The 13,649-nt window shown below is 42.5% G+C and overlaps 1 protein-coding gene across 8 annotated transcripts in view; it reads left to right on the forward strand.

The window, feature by feature from the left end:
* Window positions 1–13,649, forward strand: part of cbfa2t3 (CBFA2/RUNX1 partner transcriptional co-repressor 3) — a 50,011-nt gene that overhangs the window by 21,497 nt on the left and 14,865 nt on the right. For 6 of the 8 annotated variants that reach the window (XM_058783484.1, XM_058783485.1, XM_058783486.1 and 3 more), the window contains 3 exons: window positions 9,543–9,689; window positions 11,862–12,103; window positions 12,204–12,293. In XM_058783484.1, coding sequence (XP_058639467.1) covers window positions 9,543–9,689; window positions 11,862–12,103; window positions 12,204–12,293 — 479 coding nt within the window. Of the gene's footprint in view, window positions 1–703; window positions 759–7,270; window positions 7,364–9,542; window positions 9,690–11,861; window positions 12,104–12,203; window positions 12,294–13,649 lie in introns of all 8 variants that reach the window. The other 2 variants (XM_058783489.1, XM_058783491.1) reach the window with 2 other exon arrangements.

The following is a 13,649-nucleotide window of genomic DNA, read 5'->3' on the forward strand; positions in this document are numbered from 1 at the left end:
TTGGGGATCACTGTACCATTGTACTACTTAAGCAATTTCATAGAAAAAGAGAACATTAATAAATATATAGATTATATACATAATCTATATATTTATTAATGTTTTTTTGCATGTGTATGAGTTGGGCAGGTTTCAGTCTTTTGTGCTCCATAAATCAGCAAGCTGTAATGACGCAAGAGCCAAAGCAAACAAGAGCAGTACTAGGCTACAGCTGGCCATAGCCTAAGAGAAAGAGAAAGAGAGAGAGAGTGAATACTGCGGAGAGACAGCAGCTGTCAGGCCCCGCATCGTGCACCTGTCACACAGGAAGTCAGGGCCTGCCACTATTTCCTGGATACGCCTCCTCAGCCAAACACTTCTGCTGTTTTCTCAGAGGATATAAGAGAAAGGGAGAGAGACGGGGGGAAAAAAAGAGATAGTCATCCTAGTCAGGGAATTAGGATGAAAAAAGGAAGAGGAACAGAGTATGTGTGCTGTCTGCATACTCTCATTAGAGCCAGAACCTGACTTACACGGGACTGTGAAATAGAAATATTTTAGAACTAAATACTAGCACATTGCAAGCTCTGTACTATATGCTATATGTTGCTGATGTATTTATATGGTACAATGCTACTCAGAGTATATTGCTGTAGATAAGACTGACCAGCAAAAACACACGCAAGCACTCTTTGCGTTCATTTACATTTTCATCCTTCCCCAGGTAATAGTCATCCATGTGACAGGATGTGACATCACTTCTAGCGCAGTAACAGATGGTGAGCATGGTGGCATGGCATTATAGCCACTCTTGTTTTTCTTCCAGTCATGTGAGCAGGGGATCTGTGGTGTGTGTGTATGTGTGTACAGGCCCTGTGTGTTTTGCTTGGCACGCGTCCTCTTTGTTTGTTAGGATTGTCAAGGCGGGTCCTCTGGAGGGCTTCTGTGTCTAATTCCCCAGCCGCCCCTCACGCTGCCTGTATGCAATTAACAGAGTAATTAAAAGCTTGATGAGCTAATTGGTGTTGGGTGAAGCTGCAGGTGTTTTGATTGGGGAGCTTGTTTGTGGAAGTGTGGAGAGCAAACAGATTCCTGTCATAGATCATTTTGTCTCTTTTCCCCACTATTAAAGTAATACATGAGTTTAGGGAAAGCGTAGCTATTATAACTATTTATCAGCCTTGATGGGAAAATTGTAATTGTTTCGTAATGATCGTTCTTGTAGGGCTGAAAGACAAGCATGTCTTATTATTTGTCCAAGCACCAATAAAACAGTCATTAGAATTATGACTCTCCTAGAATAACAAAATTGTTTCATTATATTGTGTAGCTTTATGTTGTTTCCTAACTTAGCTTCTGGTATCGAGCCATTCGTCCACAAAACCGCTGCACGATTTGACACAATAATAGACAGTCAGAAGATATTCAATGTTTATTGTATGGTTATGAAGAGAGGGATTTTAAGCCAGTTAGATTCTACTGCTGGTCCACGGATCCATTAAAACCTCATTGCTGGTTGCGGTCCCATCTGTCAATTGGTGTCAATGTGAATGTCGTTTAACCACTGCGACAAGCAATGTGCAACAAAACAATTTGCCCATAGTGAAATCTTACTGGCTCAATATTCTGTTGCACTTAAATGTTAAACATGGTTTGATTAGCTGTGATTTTGTCACTGGAGTTGGTGGTCAAAAGTTGCTGTATGTCACATCTATTGTCTTTCACTTTCTTCTACTTCTTTTACACATTTCCTTTTTCTTTGGTGTCTTAGCTTTCCCCTCTTGCTAAAGAACTCTCTCTCTTTGAATATCAGTTGACAGATGTGTTGGCGACGGCTTTATGCCTGCAGTACTCTTGGTCCCCAGGTGCCTGAGCTGAGTCTGAGGACGTTCTTATGTGTGTGCTTGTGAGAGTGTGTGACAGTTAGTGATGTTCAGGTGTGTGAGCTCAGAACAGAGACACACACTGTGAACACACTGCCTCCGCCTCAAGAACAACGGTTACTTCAGGGCAGCACAGGAAACAACTACAAACGCAACAAGTCCACAGATGGGTGGAGGGACATGAGAGTTAGAATGTTGTCTTGGACCTTGAAACAGACAGGTTCCTCCACTTTAAAACACCCACTAAAAGACTCAGAACACTTAGATGTACCTAAACAACAAGCACCTCTTTTTGTGCATGCATGTTCCATATTCCTAATGAAGTGGCCATACACTCATCTCTGCACCTCGACTGGTGCCCAGCGCTGTCCTAACACACTCCAGATGGGCCGATCTGGGGAGTTGTTCTTGGCACGTCCCGGCTCGGCTGAATGTCACAAATACTTTCCTTTATTTAGGAATGGCTAAGACCGGGCGGCTGAGGAGAGGATAGGAGGGAGTAGGGTAGAGAGCAGCTCAGCAACATCTGGATTTTATTAGCAGCCATTGGGAGAAATCTGAAAAGGAAGTTTTTTTCTCTCTTGCCTTTTGGGGTAGTGCTGGGCTTTCCAGAACCCTGGCCACTGATGAAGCCCTCCCTTCGGAGAACAGATGGCACAGAGACTTCAGTACAATTTGATCAATATTCACAATAATATTCAAGCGAGCAAGAGAGACCTCTAGCTACGCCATCTTGTGTTTTGGATGCATGCGTCCCAGGTTTCATAGTTTGCCTGACTAGCAAGACTTCCTTAATCAATCAGCTTGCCAAAAAGACAATGCTGGTAGAGTTTTACCATCAATATTCAAGATACCACACCAGCCTGAACCTACAGGGTAAGAGGAAAGTACCTTCTGAAGTAGACCCTGACTTTGCCAAGTAGGTTCCTGAATCAACATCCTTGTTGGCCATTGGGGTCAAGGTTTGGCAGGTTAGATTTAACAATTAGCCCCTGCTAATAGATGCCATAATGAACCATTGTGCCACTGGGAATGCTTATGGATAGCTTTCTTCAGGTATTGCTATTTCTTTCATTTCAAGAAGAGGAAAAGATAGGAAACGGGAAAATGGTTGTGGTTAAGGCTAGGTTTAGGACTATGTCTTTCTCCCAGTAATGTTGCAAGGATGTTGATCCAGGAATGCATCCTTCTTGGCTAAATCAGGGTAAACCCCCTTGAAAGTGTGTTTGAGTGGAAAACGATCTGTCAATAGCAGGTTTCCTTTCATTATGTTCATAAAGTGATATAGTTGAGCTGAGTTGAGATATTCCCCTCTTACCAATTCCTGGATGAGGTGAAACCCAAGAGAACAGCATTTAGCGAATGTCTGCTTCCTCATAACAGAAGGATATGATGATCTTTTTGGAACTGCGACAAGAGAATGTGTCTCTACACTCTTTAACACAACCGTACTGCGGTTATACATGTACCATTTTTGGTGACCCCAGCATTCTTTCCCACACACACGTACATGCTGGACGTCACTAAAACACACATACATATACAGAGTCTCAGGGCCCAGGGGTCTGTTCAGCTTGTGACTAAATACGCATTTATTGCCATCTGAATGTTTGTTTTCTCAAAACATATTTGTTCAGCTGAAGACGCCTGCTTAGGCTCACAGAGAGTGTGTGTTTGTGTGTGCGTGCTCTCTCACCCTGTTTTTATTGAACTATGAGTGGATGAGTTGTAAATAAGTAAAAGATAAGCTCTCTTGTTCAGTGTGGAGACCACATGATGCTGGCCAATCAGATATACTGTAGACAAACTGACTTTCTAACTCTGTTTCAAAACCTAATGAGCTGACTTACTGTCTACTACCTACATTAAATAGGCAGGTGCCTTCTAAAGGGGCATCCTAACTGAATTGGAACCCCATAAGTGACTGATTTGAAAGGTTCTGTATGCAACTCAACAATTGATTCTAGTGGAGGTTGATGTTAGCAAGAATCCAAACTTAAAATAAGATAGAGAATACAGTATACCTTTTGGAATAGCCTTCGCCTTGAAAGCGCACATAATGTATGATGTGGTCTAGGTAGTCAGCTCAGTAGAGCTAGCTACTCATCTCCCATACTAGTTCCCATACTCGTTCACACGGTCTCCTACAAAGGCCTCTTTAGGGGACAGCCTCATGTCTGTCTTGGGATATTGTCCAGTCAGATCCAAGCCTTGTGGCAATGTCTGTTTCTTTACCATAAAAATTTTAGAACGTGGGCTACAGTCCAGGGGTCTACTGAGGAGCTTTGGGTGATGATGAGGAGAGATGGTGGGATGGCTGAGGAGAGGGATAGCGGATGGACAGGTCTTGAAGTGCTGGCCAGGGGTCGAAGGCTGTAATCCTGCTGTTTTGATGAGAGGCCTCTGTTTGTGTGGACTCGGCAGCGGCCTGATGGGGAGCAGATGTGGGAAGGCAGGCGGTCGGGCACAGAGCCAGAGCAGCTGGGAGAAATTAAAAACAAGAGCATTCCTAGAGACTGGGGGAATTACAGAGGGGTGGAGTGGAGGGGGTTAGATACAGGGACAAGGAAAAGAAGCCATGTGAAGAGAGAGAAGGTTACCTCAAGGGGCTTTTCATTGTGTTTGAGTGAAAGGTAGCTTAGTACGGAACAAGTGCCAGTGTAAGCAAAGAACCACATCACACTCACATGTACCTAGATATCTAAATGCGGTCATATGATAGACTTCTGTTGTTTTTATATAAATCTGATTATAGTGTCAACAGACGAACTTAGCCTGTAATCCTGTTGCTAAAAGAGATCTTTGTGCCTTATAGGCTTCTACATTTGCCTCTTTCTCTTATATAAGCAAACACAAAACATTACTTTCTTTATTTATGAATTATTTTACATTTGAGGATATCCCTAGATGTCCCCAAAGAGAAGTTTTGTCAGATTTAGCTAACTTCTAGCTAAGTATAGCTAAGTAAAACCCTCCACATACACACATCTCACAAACTCTAAAAAGAGCAAATCACAGAAACCGGAATTCTAGGCTTGTCATTATATGATGGATTCTTGTGTGTTTGGATCTTTTACTGAAAGCAAATGTCCGCTGATCTCAAAAGACTCCAAAAAAGCTTCAGAATTACAAACTGGAGCACTTTTGTGGTGCGTTTTTTCAATCTGATTATAGCACACAAAAGCAGATGGACAAGGTTAGTTTTAGCTGTCCTATAAGTGTGCATTTTCCTTCAGACATCAAGCATATGGCAAAGGCGACAGCCCAAAGAGACTGCTTTAACATCATTACAGAATCACAGCATTGAGGATCAAATCACACATCTGTAGGAGGTCTATTAAAAGCATATTGCACTGTAAGCTAGATCTATTTGGCTTATTGATCACTCGGTATGGCTCTTCCATCTCATGCAGATATGTGAGTGACTGAATGTGTATTCTTTATTTTTAAGACAAGAAGGTAGCCACAGGATTTTTTTTCCCTCAGAAGTTCTCTTTATAGCTCTTAATGGTGTTCTCAGTTGTTTCATTTAAATATAAATTTATCTCAGATGTTTCTTGTAAAAGAAAGTCTGCTACTGTATGTCTAAAAACACATTTCTAAAATTTAAATAAAGAGTGTGCCTTATGCCAAAAAATATTGTTAAGTAGGCATTTATTGGAAAAGCGTATTTACTTCAAGATCTGGAGATCTATATATCAAAGTAAAAAGAAATTTGCCATTAAATAACTATCACCATGACTCAAGATGGTTTTGGAGAAACAACTGAGATAACAGTTGTTTTTTCTTTGTTATAGGTGGATACATATTTGTAAGTAGTGTGGTGCTTTTACAGATGATGAAGCTGTCATAAATTTGAATTTTCTTCTCAGTTAGCATTCTCTCTTTTTGTATCTTGTATCTAAGTATTCCTTTGTTTGGGCATTATGGAAGCACAGATGGTCACAGAAGGGGCTCATACATGGACTTTCTAATGTATTAAAAGTAAAATCCAGTGCCCGGTGTGTGTGTGTGTGTGTGTCCTACAGTGTCCTTTAGCTGGTCAGATTAATCAGATATCTGTAATCCCACAGTGGATACAGGCAGAGCAGGGCAGACTTGCCGCTCACCCTTTGTGTTCACTTATATTTGACAGCCCCTCTTTCTCAGTCTTCTTGTGGGAGTTCATGCCACTGCAGCCAGGCCACGGCAACTTCCACAATCCCCCGAGAATGCATGCAGGAATTACCGTGTGCTGCTCCCCTAAGAGCAAATTAAAAGGAGTGATTATGGCCTGTTTTTCTGTCAGGAAGTTTTAAACCAGCAGCCCTGAGAGGGAAGGGATTTTATTCATCTCTTTAAGCTTAAATAATGTCAAAACACAGAAATGACTTCCTACTTATAACCTCTCAGAATATATATTGTATCAGCCATTGGCCACACTGCTCTCTAGATATTGACATTGACTCCTATTGAATACTAACATTAACGTTACCTCAGGTCATGTGTGACTGATGTGTGTTTGTGTGAATGCTTGCTGGCCTGTTCTTTGTTTAATGGCCCCTCTGAGGCTGCAAGCTGCTGGACTGAGTGACAGATGGACAGGCAGGGCTTGTGGCCTTAGCAAGATCCCTCTCTACCTGTCTACATTTGGCAATGACAGGGACAGTGATGCACAGAGCAGTGCACCATTAGCCCTGCACGGCAAGCCAGCTTGTGCCTATTTTGGTCAGCATGGCATTAGTCCTAATACCTTGTTATGTTTATTGCCCTGGGGCACCAGTCAATCTTTAAATGAGAATTAAGAGTTAATTTCTCTTTCCACATCCCCTCTTTGCACATATTTTATTGTTATTGGTATTTTATTGTTATTTTAGTGTTCATGTAATGTTGTACATGTATTGTTCTTTATTAATGTTTCAAGACAATTGCTTTGTCTCAAATGTTGGTGATAGAAAGAACCCCAAACCAGAGCTCCCAAACCACTAAAGAGATTGCAATTTTTCTGAGTAAAACAATGAACGATAAATCCTGTCATGTACATTTTATATGAAATTTGTGGTCCTTACCAGCTGTAACTGCAATAATCAAAATTTTGTTGGCTCAATTTGCATTTCTGTCATGATGCACTAAGTAGCTCCGCCCATCATGAAATGTCATTGGACTAAAGTGCCATTCTGTACAGGTTTTAGATATATTAATGCAGCTGTCAAGTCCTCAAAATTCAATTTCTGAATGATGTATGATGTGTTTACTTGAAGGCAGTGTAAGCATCAAATATGTTATAATTACTTCGCATTGCATTTTTGTTATTAGTGAGGACAGACTGTTACCTGGTTGTGGAAAATTGTAGCATGACGCCTGTTTGGAACACACTATATAATGAGGATCAGGAAAACACAAAATGAGCAAAATGTTGTGCTCCTCAGGACCCTCAGCATGTCCCCCTGAGCCAAGGTGGCCCCTAACCCAGAGACCAGCCTCATACCCTGTCACCCTCCTGCAGCTGTCATCCCTCTAAGGTCGAGCACCAATTATCTGGCTGTTAGTAGTTTGGCTGTGACCCTGTATGTTTAGTTATTTTTGCACATGACATCTCGGCCAGGCGGTGGGGCTTTCTCCGAACATGGCCTGGGCTGGTGGCCCCAGCATACGGTCAGGGTGTTGTGCTGTTTTTCAAGAGGTCTATCTGACTGAAGGTGACAGTGGAGAGAAGTAAGGGCAACTGATCCACAGTGAGTGACAGCACTGAGACAAGAGGCGCCTGTCAGAGAGCCTGCTGCTCAACACAAGCTGCTGTACAGGCTCACACACACATCGCAACATATAGGTGAAACATACACATGTTTAATGTTTACTCTTGTGCATTTATTTAACCTATATGCAAACCAAAAAACTGTCATGGTATAATACAGTTTTTTTTGGATATGCATTATTGTACTACTGTGTTTTTTGGAAATACAATTTCCACACTTTTTTGAAGAACCATAATATACTAAATACCATGGTATATGAATTTGGCAATTATAATATCACAAGTTCGTGTGCCCATATAATCTTAGTGTTAGTGGTAAACGAATTTGGCTTGATGTCTGCAATGGAGGGCCCAGAGAGACTATTCTACTCGAGCACCGATATCCCCCCTATATAGACAGAAGGATAAATGAAATAAATATGCATAAAGGAGGAGATGGGGAGGTGGAGAGATGCCAAAAGAACTAACAATGGAAGTGGTAAGAGGCTGTTTTTTATAATCGGATATTAATTGGAAGATTAGATGGGCGTACTCCTCCCGAAATTATCTTAATAACTTCACTTATGAGAAAACAAAAAATACCAAATACAAGTTTCATTTAAGAGATCTTTAAACAATCCTATGGTCTGTAGAATAAATGAGCATTGAAGTTTTTTCCTCTGTGTTTGTGGCATCTGAAGCATCCTACTTAGCGACAGACGATGTTAAGGAGTAGCAAATGTGAGCTGTCATCAATGATGTTGTGTGCTAATCTCAGTACCATCTGATGGTACTTCTTTTGGAATATCTGTGCTATCAAACACTAATGCTCTAACCCCAAACCTCTAAACTTATCCCTTACAGAAAACATTCTTTGATTTTTACATTACATTACAAACAAACAGTAAATAATAGCATTTTGTCATTTAGTATGATTTTTATAAACTGTTTTCCAAAATTTTGTTCCTATAACAGCAGAAATTTCAGTTTTGTTATCCATGTGGGGACATTTGGTAGGACACAACGTAGGGAATACCTGGACAACATACTCACGCACACATATATTACATCTTATCTTAACACTGATCTAACAAAACCCAACAACTGTTGGCATTCGCTGGTGTTTGTTGGGGCAGTTTTGAGTGAAGGCATGAACACTGATGAACTACATTTCCATCCCATAACTGACAGTGATGAGTGCGCTGTACATGAGAAAATAGAATTGGGAGATCAGCATGTGAAACTATGGTCAGAGAGCTGGGTAGACAAAGGGATTGTCACATGACCAATGCGGGCCAGGCGGACAAGAGTGAGGAAGACTTGCCATGTTTGGTCCCTCAGCAAAGCAGAGATGAGGGCCGGTGTGAACGCAGCCTTGTTGAAGTGTTCAGCACCGTGATGGACAGCAGCAGATCCAGCTGCACTTGTCACTGGCTGTCAAGAGCCTGTCCATCCGGCGTACAAGAGCGGACAACAGGCGGGGGAGTGGGTGGGGGGTGTAGGACATTGATGTGGATGTCAGGGTGATGGGGGGGTTGGGTGGTGGGCAGAGGGGTCCCGTCAGCAGCAGCTGAGTAGGAGAACAGGTGTGACTGGATGTTTCCAACAGCAGTGACATTTACCCTCTGCCACAGTCTGCCAAAGCCACACTTTATCTCTATCAGCGGAGACTGCACTGATTTACTGCTATGAAATATTATAAGTCTGTCTGAACGACTCACTAGAAGGCTACTGCTGAAAAAAGAATGCCAAACGCATGATCTAGCACCGTGAACAAGACGAAACATATGTGTCAAACATGATACAGTTTGAACAAGTGCCATGTAGCAGAGTAGGAGTATTATGAGCTGTGGCTTGGCAGTTAGGAGACTTCAGGCACATTAATGTACATGTTGTTGTTCTCATCATCTTGTTACTTTTGTTGTGTATAAAAAGCTCTAAAAGAGTTAATGTCATGTCATCCACAGGTAGCACAGGACAGAAGGCTGGAACGATGCCAGATTCACCTGCTGATGTCAAAACCCAGCCCAGGTCAACTCCGCCCACAATGCCACCTCCACCCCCTGCTGTCAGCCAGGCAGCCAATCGCAACGCATCATTCACACCCACAACAAGTAAGTTGTCTCAGTACAAACATGCTTACATTTGTTTTTGGAACTTGCTGAATTCACGAGATTGAACGACCGAAAATGTATTATGATGAGCCGAGTGTATGTGTGATTGGCGACTTTTTATAGGTAGCTAGCTTAATAATAACACATTGGAGGTAACTCTATAATCATCTTGAATACTGCAGTTTATTACCACCACAGTATGCACATTAAAGGGATAGTTCACCCAAAAATGAAAATTCTGCCATTAATTACTCACCCTCATGTCGTTCCAAACCGGAAAGACCTTCGTTCATCTTCAGAACACAAATTAAGATATTTTTCTGACCCTTCATAGACAGCAAGGGTACTACCATGTTCAAGGTCCAGAAAGATACCAAGAACATCGACAACATAGTTTATTCTATGTGCGCAAAGAAAACTTGACTTTATTCAACAATTCTTCTCCTCCCTTTCACCCTAGCGCCATTTTGCCATTTGCTTTCCACTGAACGTAAACAAGGCGCAGCGCATGCGTGTTCTAGGTCAGCAGCACCACACACATGCATTGTTTACGTGCAGATCAAAGCACGCACATGCACCGTGATACTCTCCAAAATGGCGCTAGGGGAGATGCAGAGGAGAAGAATTGTTGAATAAAGTTGTTATTTTTGTTTTCTTTGTGCACTAAAAGTATCCTCGTAAAATTACAGTTGAACCACTGATGTCACATGAACTATTTTACCGATATCCTTACTACCTTTCTGTGCCTTGATCATGGTAGTACCCTTACTGTCTATGGAGGATCAAAGAGCTCTCGAAATTCATCAAAAATATCTTAATATGTGTTCCAGAGATAAACGAAGGTCTTAAGTAAGCAATTTTTGGGTGAACTATCTCTTTCAAAATGTACAATGGGACAGTGCACTTAATAAACATGTCCTTTAACATGTTATTAAAGCAATGCCAAAACATAGAATGATTTAAATGAGACAACAAGTGTTATTGTCACATTCAGAGTATTCGTATAGCACAGAATGCCCTTGTAACATGACCAAGAGTGTTTGAGAGTGTTTGTGTATGATAGGTTGAGCCATTGTCTGGGTGTGTGAGTGCTTAGGATCCACAGCAAGAGATTTGTTTACTGCATACGGAGGGATTCACAGGCAGCATCAGGCTCGACGGGGCTTGGCAGATCTCGCTACCCTATATAGCAATAACGGGCCTTGTTGTTTCACCTGTTCCATGGGTCGTAGCGTAGCCTGCTTGCCACTCTAAAACCAGAACACAAGTGTGGGGGTCACATGGTAAACCCACATGTGTCCAGCCTGGAATGGCAAGATAAAACGGGGCACAAGCGAAATGAAAGACCCTGTGTTCTGCAACATGAAGCCATGTAGTGCCAGTAGTGTGAACATGCCACCGAACCTGGAGCAAAGCTAGCTTCCGAGGTGTATTTGCACAATCATACACTTCCCAATGTCCCGGAGGATTATGGTCTGTAACTCTAAGCCCTCATGTTGTGTCCATTGCTCGCGTGATGTTTGTTTATCTGTGGTCATGGCTTCAGGTGCAGGTAACATAAGATATAAGGCCTACTCTTAAGGAGAAGGCACTCAACCATCAGAAGGAAGAGGAAAGAGTGCAGTGATGAGCTGCAGAAGTGGGGATGGAGTGGAAGTGTCGATGGGGCGGCCTGGACTCGGAAAGCTGCAAATCTGCTCTCAGCTGGTGGACATGTGCACAGCCTGATTTAGACGCACACCTGCTGTTGGAATAAAAGTAACCCAGTCCAGGGGGCTATTTTTGGAACCTCTTTAACACGTTCCTCTTATAGTTGTGTCTTAGTGAGTGAGTGAGTGAGCAGTGGGGAGCAATAGACCGAGTGGGCGGCATGTGTGTATGTCATGGGGAGAGATAGTGAGAGAGAGGTTGCTGCTGGTCCCATTTGCGGTGTGTTTGTTCAAAGTACAGAATGAAGTGAAGAGTACAGAGCAACGTGCTGCGTTACTGTCATAGTGTATCTGCAGTTTCAGTTTGTTTTTTTGACCATTCTCGGAATGCATGTGCCCTCTTCGTGCTATGTTGGAGCTTCCTGGAGGGCGCTTCCCAGGACTGAGATGGAGAAAAAGGAAAGCAAGAGAGTTTGGCGTGACTTAAATGATGCTAATACAAACAGTGGCTCTCTTTCCTCAGTGCTGAATGGGAGCAGTCACTCCCCCACGTCACTAAACGGAGCTCCCTCAACCCCCAATGGCTTCAGCAATGGACCGGCCACCTCCTCTACCGCTTCTCTGCCCACCCAGCAGCTTCCCCCTGCCTGCGGAGCCCGGCAACTCTGTAAGCTTAAGCGTTTCCTCACCACACTGCAGCAGTTTGGCAACGACATCTCGCCCGAGATTGGAGAACGTGTACGTAGCCTGGTGCTGGGGCTAGTGGTGAGTGTCTAATGGCTCTCTTTATCGTTGAACTGTGTGCACTGTCTACAATTATTTTCTTCACTGGGAGTTAAGTGGATTTCTTTTTCTGTTTTATCAGAACTCAACTCTAACCATTGAAGAGTTCCACTCCAAACTTCAGGAAGCCACAAACTTTCCCTTGCGTCCCTTTGTCATTCCATTTCTGAAGGTAAGAACAGCCATAAAAACAATAATCTCATACAGACACAGTTTTTCTGCCAGTAATCATGTATAGCCAGACTTTGCTTTGCATTGCATTGTGTTCTCGCCAAGAATTGTTCACTTAGTAAGGAAGGGTTTGTCCGGTTAACTATAAAGTGACCAACCTAACTTTAGTATAGGTAAATTGCGTACAACTCTGAGAGCAAAGTGGAATATTCAGGTGTGCTCGAGGATATATTGTTTACTTTCTAATAACAAACAAATCTCTTGCATATAATCCAAGATTTGATAGCATGAATCGTGCAAAGTTTGTCCAGTGATCCAGAGTTCGTTTTTGGAAACACTCATTGTAACAGCCAGGGAATTTTGTTTCCCTACAGACACCCTGCCTTGTAAAACCAGCCAATCAATTTGCATTTCGAAAAAGTTCTTGGCATTTTTATATAATATGCATCAGACAATGGGTGAACGATCTGAGGATGTGCTGTCTGAAGTGGAGACTACTCCACCAGAGTTCTTAAAAGTCTTTCTCTATCTGTATGAGGAGCTCTTCCTTATGGTGCACCATATGGGAAGGGGTGGAGGAGGAGGGTAGTGGGACTTTGAGACAGACAGGCAAAGTGACAAACAAAAAGAAGGTAGATGGATGGCGGCCAGAATCGGCACACACGTGAACAAACTCACTCTGTGTTTCCCTGACCCCGGATACATAGTTTTCTGTATGTGTAGATGAGTGAAGTCCATTTGATAAAGCATCCTCAGCCTCTTCCAACCCCCCTACTCTGCTGTGGCTGGGCTGTGCTGATCTAGTGCTCCATATGGCCATCATTTGTGATTCATTAAAATTGGCACACTTGTGTTTACCCAGAGTGGAGAGGAGTGGTGTGGGCCAAAGAAGATTTCCTGGCAGATGTTGCAGTGGGTGCTGTAAGCAGCACAGCTTTCCATTGCTCTGCCGCTGTTGTCTTTACGCTGATCCCTTTCTGTCCTCAGACATTACATAGATCCAGGGCTCAGACACATACACAGATTCTCTGATGCATTGCAATTCTTTCTCAAACGATTCTGCATTGATGCACACAAATACATAATCAGAATGTGAAATTAAATCACTTGGAAATCACTATGTTGATCGCATACTTGATTGCAAAAGATTTAGTGACAAAAATTTAATGCACCATGACTCCCTGAATCACACCACACCAAACACACATGTGAATATACAGACATACATATGTCATCTTTGTGTCTGGTAAACATACAACCCATTCACATGATTTACTACTGCAATGCATATAGTGATAACACAGATTAAAACTGTCAGTTTAAGTCTGTCAAGTTGGGTGCTGAAAGAATGTTTTAG

Source organism: Onychostoma macrolepis, chromosome 07 (assembly GCF_012432095.1).
Source record: "Onychostoma macrolepis isolate SWU-2019 chromosome 07, ASM1243209v1, whole genome shotgun sequence".
NCBI classification, from domain to species: domain Eukaryota; kingdom Metazoa; phylum Chordata; class Actinopteri; order Cypriniformes; family Cyprinidae; genus Onychostoma; species Onychostoma macrolepis.